Source organism: Dermochelys coriacea, chromosome 8 (genome assembly GCF_009764565.3).
Source record: "Dermochelys coriacea isolate rDerCor1 chromosome 8, rDerCor1.pri.v4, whole genome shotgun sequence".
In the NCBI taxonomy this organism is placed as follows: Eukaryota; Metazoa; Chordata; order Testudines; family Dermochelyidae; genus Dermochelys; species Dermochelys coriacea.
The window spans coordinates 48,098,189-48,104,188 of NC_050075.1; the positions used below are offsets into that span (position 1 = coordinate 48,098,189).

Consider the following 6,000-nt stretch of genomic DNA (forward strand, 5'->3'; position numbering starts at 1 on the left):
CAGCAGAATGAGTGTTGTGATGTCATTACCACCCTTACAGGAGAACACCCCCTGCCATAAAACCACAGTACCCTAAAGTAATCAACAATCTAATAGATAGGCTTCCACTAAAGGTATTTGACAACTCTGTTATCTGGCACAAGTGACTGGCAGATACACAGGGATTTTAACTTTATTTAAAATAAAATAAAAAACTTTAGAAGTGTATTTTTATTCTTTTTACCCTTATTTAAGAGAAACTGAAAACACCTTCTTAGGGGGTTGTTTGTTTTTTAAATCTATTTCCAAACAGTTTTCATAGCAGTGCAATATTTTAAAGATGTAACAAGACAGACAATATATTAAAAGCAGCATATGGCCAAAAAAAAAAAAAAAAAAAAAAAAAAAAAAAAAAAAAAAAAAAAAAAGGTTCCATGGGTGAAGATTAATTAATATTTTCTCCTCTTCAACGGATACCCTACTATGCAATGTTAATGCCCGAAATGTAAAATATTCCATTTTTCCCTTTAAAACAATGTTAAAAAATAAGAACTTTTGAGGAGAGGGAAATACCCTTAAAGCGGAAAAACAAAATCGGCACAAAACCCATAGGAACATCAGAATCCCTATTCCTACCTGTTTTTTCTTTGATTTCACACAAGACGTTAAAAAGGGCCGGCTTCATTCTGTGGCAGTTTAAAGCATGTTTCCTGCAAGAAAGAAGCAGGGTTAGGGTGCCATGGCAGCTCAAGACAACTTTCAAAATTGAAATTGGCTAGCATGTGCAAAAGGAGAGGGGAAATACAAATATATCTATAAACAATATACATTTTGACCAAAACTGCACAGGAAGTCACCGTTCAATAACTTTTAGGAATTTAACTGATGATCTTTCATCCTTGAGGGGCTATCCACTAACGCAGATAACATAAATTAGGCCAATTTAGGAATTAGTAGCAAAAGCCATTTTCAAGTAAGTGGCATTCACAATCTAGCAGCCCTAGCCAGGCAATTAACAGCCAAAGCCAGGAACGTGTGGAAGACAATCTTATTGAAATACACAGCACTGAGATCTGTCTCCCTCCCTCTGACCCCATCTCCACACTACCCTCCTTTCTATTTAATACACCCATGTGTTCCAATTCATCCTGCAGATGCCCCTCAAAATTTGAAAGGTGCACCGACTGGAACTGTCAATTTCTAGCATTTCAGGACCCAAGTGAAAGAGAATGGAAATGCACTGCCAGGGGCAAACACACATCTGGGCACAAAAATTCATTTTTTCATGTTTACATTATGCTTCTTGTGTACACACTGCCTGATTGCTGATGTTAAGATTCAATTATTGACAATTAGGACACTACACACATTTAAAAAAAAAAAAACCACCACACCACACACAACCCTCTGCCTGGTGGATTTTTTTAAAGTTTTCTTTTCAGGCAGCAGGGATTAGTTATTGTTTTTGAGGAAGGCAGGAGAGTTGCTTATTTAATGGGCTGGTTGCCTTTAAAACCATCAGGTACCCACTTAAGCAAAGAAACAAATGTCATTTTTTTTTAGCCATATAATCACTTGCAAAGGGCTTGGTTGTATAAAGGGCTGTTCCAATCAGGCATCAATTATGGGAATGCTGTTTACCAACCGAAATTATATATATTATATATAAAAATAAAAAAGGTGGTGGGAACATCTGGCAAACATTCACTATTATTTTCCTCACCACCCTAAGCCCCCCACCCCACCCCACCTTATGGTAAAAGATTGGTATATGAAGTCTCTCAAAGGCGTAACCCAGAAAAGCTACACTGTCACCTTAGCAAAAGAACTCAAATGATCACAGCCATTTGTATATAAACAACACCTATGTGCTTCTCACACACACACACACACACACACACACACACACTTAGCAATTTACATCTTTGAAGGAACTTCATAAAAAACTAATATGGGATGCATACGCAGGATTGAAAACCACGCATCGCTGGAAAATACAGTCGGTTTTGCAGCTGAAGACAAAGTCCTGTAAGGAAGTAGCTGTGGGTAGCCCAGCAAGGCAAAACATGGAGCATCATTCAGGTCTCAAAGTTCTGTTTGTTTTTAATTTGATTGAATGTATATTACCCATGCAGGAAAACACACACACACAATTCCTGTAACTTTCAGGATAAAGATTTTCCTCCTCCCCCAGCTCTGTCTGGGTATTAAGTGGGAAATTTCTTCATCCTAAAAGCAAGCAAGCTCTGCTTCTACAACAATCAGCCAAATAACAAAGTATTCTATGATATTGGGGTTTTAAGGCTAAGAAGACAGAGAGACCAAATATAATAGCATACCCTCACCCCTTTGGAAGTAGATCCAAGCTAGTTTATTGGGATGTGTGTTTTTCCATGAACGATGTACTCTAGCAATCTGTTCCATTGTGGAACATATGTTCCAGTGAGAACTATACCACACCTAGAAGCTTTTCTTCAGATAATAAAATTCTAATGTACATCAGACAATTTTTGGCAACTTTATATTAAAAAAAAATAAATAACTGAGCCTTCATTTTTTTAAGTTTTGCTAGAGCTTCTCAAAGCTGTCTATTGAGCTTGCATGCGATGAAGTCGAATATGTTCCAGTTAGCAGATTTTTACTGCTTTTTTCTTTTTAATATCTCACCATAAAAAAAAAACATCTGCGCACGTCTGTCCCAACCATAAAATGTAGCCTTAGCAGAAAGTGCATTATTTTAAAATGTGTCCAAAGATGATACACCACTTGGTGCATTTTCTATGGAATTCAAAGCAGACTACTGTGTTTTTAAAATTGTCTGCTGTAAAATGAAATATTACAATACAAATGCTGAAGAAGAATCAGCTGCCATCCCCAAATCCTATTCCAAAAATGTACATAATCCACACATGGTTCCAACAACACACAGTAGTGTCAGAGGTGCCTAATGTGGGGAGTGGAGGGGGGAAAAGAGAAAGTGTAGTTTTTGTACACATAACTGGATTAGACAGTAAACCCACAAGAAACTGGCACAAGTTTTTGTTGTTTTTTTTAAATCCCATCACTCCAAACAAGAATTTGAGTACGACTTTTTCAATGAATAAAAGCAAATATCCACTCCCACCCTTCATGAAAAGGCCTGTTTTTTTAAAATCCCATGGAAAAGCTTTTCTAAAAGGGCAGATAACTGGCAACAAAGAAAGTGATTTGTTTTTACACACACACAAAAGAGCAAGGAATCAATTTTTTTAGAAATCCTAGCCGTCCCAAGACAGGGGCAAGAAGGGCAGGATGAAAGGAATGAAAATCAAATAATTTAGCAATAAAGTCTAGCCTGGGACTTTCTCCTCCTGGAATACCACCCAGCAAGATGATGTTCAAAACTTAGCCCTCCTGTCCTGTTCGACTCCAGGCGCCATAGAAGTGAGGAAGGCCGGCTTGAGATCAGAGAGCAGTTTCAGATAGATAGATACAGACAGACAGATATAATGTAACTATATCATATCACCAGATAGATAGATAGATACACACACTTGCGATCAATATTTCTCCTGTGGCTCTGGTTCTTTCCCTTCCCCGACCTAGCTGATATTCAAGCAGAGAAAGCACAATGAAGAAACCAAGCACCATGCAAGAAGGAAGAGAAGATTTCGCCCGCCCCCTCCTTTCCCATCTCACCTGGCTTGTGCCTCATCCAAACTCTGATCTGTGATGGTCATGATCTGCTGTAAAATGTCTCCAATGTCTTGTTTCCTGCCTCCCTCGCCCTCTGTCCCTCCTGCTCCATCCTGCATGTGTTGGGACAGGCCGGGATGTCCTGCCATCCCCACCCCAGCATGGGAATGCATCAACCTGGGTTGATCGTCCATCGCCCAAGCTAGCAGCAGCAGTCCCTTTTCTCCTTCCTTCTCCCTCCTGCTCCTTCGGCGCGCCTCCTAGGGAGAAACCAGGCTTTTTATCCTTCACGCTGGCTCCAAATCCTTCTTCTCGGGAGGAGGAAATTTAAAAAAAAAAAAAGGCAAAACGAGAAAGGGAGGAGGGGGATCCCGTTGCTTCTTGAAGGGAGGGGGGAAGGGGACTCGGGGGGGTGGGGAGGGGGAGGAGAGTGACTCCAAAAAGCAAGAAAAATAAAGCTCCTTGCCACCTGGGGGGGGGGGGGAGGATCAGAGCTGGATTCTGGCTGCTTTCTTAGTCCCGGGCTCCTTTTGCAATCGCAGAAATGAGCTATCAGCCTTTAAATCTGCCTCTTAATCCTTTTGCAAATAGGCATTGATCTGGGGAAGGCAGGGGCGAAGGAGGGTTGCAAGGCAAACTTTCCCCCACCCCCCTCCAGCCACTGCCAGAGCGATCTCAAAGGGGGTGGGCTGGTTTGCTCGCTTTCTTTTTCCCTCTCCCCTTCTTCTTGCAAAAGCCAGAGCTCTTCCCCCACCCCAGCAGCAGCAAAGCAAGCAAAATACCCTCCCTTTTCTCTCTGTCTCTGCAAACTCCAGCAGCCCCCTCTGCCTCCTGCTTTTGTTTAGCTCAGGCTCAGGACTCCTGAAACTGACACAGAAAAAAGCCACAGGAGGAGAGAGCCAAGCTGCCCACCCCTCTGCCTTGATTGGCCATCTGGGAAGGGCCCGAGCTCCTCCCACCCCTTCCTCAGACACATACACTCACATCCCCACCCCACCCCCCCAGCTTCCTGTCAATCACCGGGTTCAGAGGTGGGCTGTGCCCTGCTTCCATCCGAAGTCTCCAGTCCTTAAAGGTGCAAAGGGGTCTTTGCAAAAGAAAGTGCACTTGGCCTGTTCCCCCCCCACCCCCATGTGCTTGCTCTTCGGAGGGGAGGGAAAGGCTTCCAACCCGGCCACCCTGCAGCCCTGCGAAAAGAAACAAAAGGAGGTTTATTGCAAACATGCCAACCTACCACTGGTTTACAAGCCTTGCCTGCATGTCCTTGCGAAAGCATTATTTGTACGCTGGGTAGCAGGGAGGTGCCTGCTGTGATTTAGGAAAAGGGCCTGGTTCGCACAGCAGACCGGGCAGCCCTCCACCTTCAGAATGAGGAGGCAGGCCCCAAGAAACCCTGAGGTTAGGTGAAAAACACCGGAGTTTTTTACAAAACAAAATAAATAAACACCAGGTTATTTCATTCATCTAAAGTTTCTGTGCCTTTAGGTTACAGTTGGGTCACGTTCTCAGCTTTCCTCCACAAACATGAAGGCTAGAAGGTTTTTTTTTTAAATGAACTCCTTGCCTAATCCGCTGACTCCAGGAGTTGGGGCTTTAAGACATACACCAAATACTACAAAAAGAAAAGGAGTACTTGTGGCACCTTAGAGACTAACAAATTTATTAGAGCATAAGCTTTCGTGAGCTACAGCTCACTTCATTGGATGCATTTGGTGGAAACCTTAGAGACTAACAAATTTATTAGAGCATAAGCTTTCGTGAGCTACAGCTCACTTCATCGGATGCATTTGGTGGAAAAAGTTTTTCCACCAAATGCATCCGATGAAGTGAGCTGTAGCTCACGAAAGCTTATGCTCTAATAAATTTGTTAGTCTCTAAGGTGCCACAAGTCCTCCTTTTCTTTTTGCGAATACAGACTAACACAGCTGCTACTCTGAAACACCAAATACTGTAAGAGTTGGCAGTGCTGGCTCTGGGTGACAATTTTGCAATAGGAGAGGCCCTAGAAAGAGTTCAATTAAATGAGTGCTTGCCTTCCTTCCCAAGTGCCAAAGTTCTGTGGAGCGAAGGAAGTTTTGGAATGATTTACAGAGCACCATCAGCACTGGCCCTCCCCTTTACAAATAGAGCTAGATATGGTGCCCGCCCCAAGGAGCTTACAAAGCAGAACCCTGTCTGCTTCAGGAATTCAATCCCTTTAAACAGTCTTTGTGGGATTAAGTGAAGTGAACCTGGGAACTGCCACCTTGAAAATCATTTTATTTTGTCTGGAAATATTACGGTGCTCCTAAGTATAAGTAACTCCTGAATCACAGCTGGCAAGCGTGACGTTTCCCTCAAAGAGAC

General features: G+C 42.6%; 1 protein-coding gene across 7 annotated transcripts in view; it reads right to left on the reverse strand.

The window, feature by feature from the left end:
• Positions 1–4,836, reverse strand: part of PBX1 (PBX homeobox 1) — a 249,883-nt gene extending 245,047 nt beyond the window's left edge. For 2 of the 7 annotated variants that reach the window (XM_038412943.2, XM_038412947.2), the window contains exons 1-3: positions 4,675–4,693; positions 3,658–3,914; positions 616–689 (exon numbers count right to left, since the gene is read on the reverse strand). In XM_038412943.2, coding sequence (XP_038268871.1) covers positions 616–689; positions 3,658–3,848 — 265 coding nt within the window. In that variant the 5' untranslated portion in view covers positions 3,849–3,914; positions 4,675–4,693. Of the gene's footprint in view, positions 1–615; positions 690–3,657; positions 4,587–4,674 lie in introns of those variants that run through there. The other 5 variants (XM_038412949.2, XM_038412945.2, XM_043520212.1 and 2 more) reach the window with 5 other exon arrangements.
• Between the last annotated feature and the right edge of the window lie 1,164 nt (positions 4,837–6,000).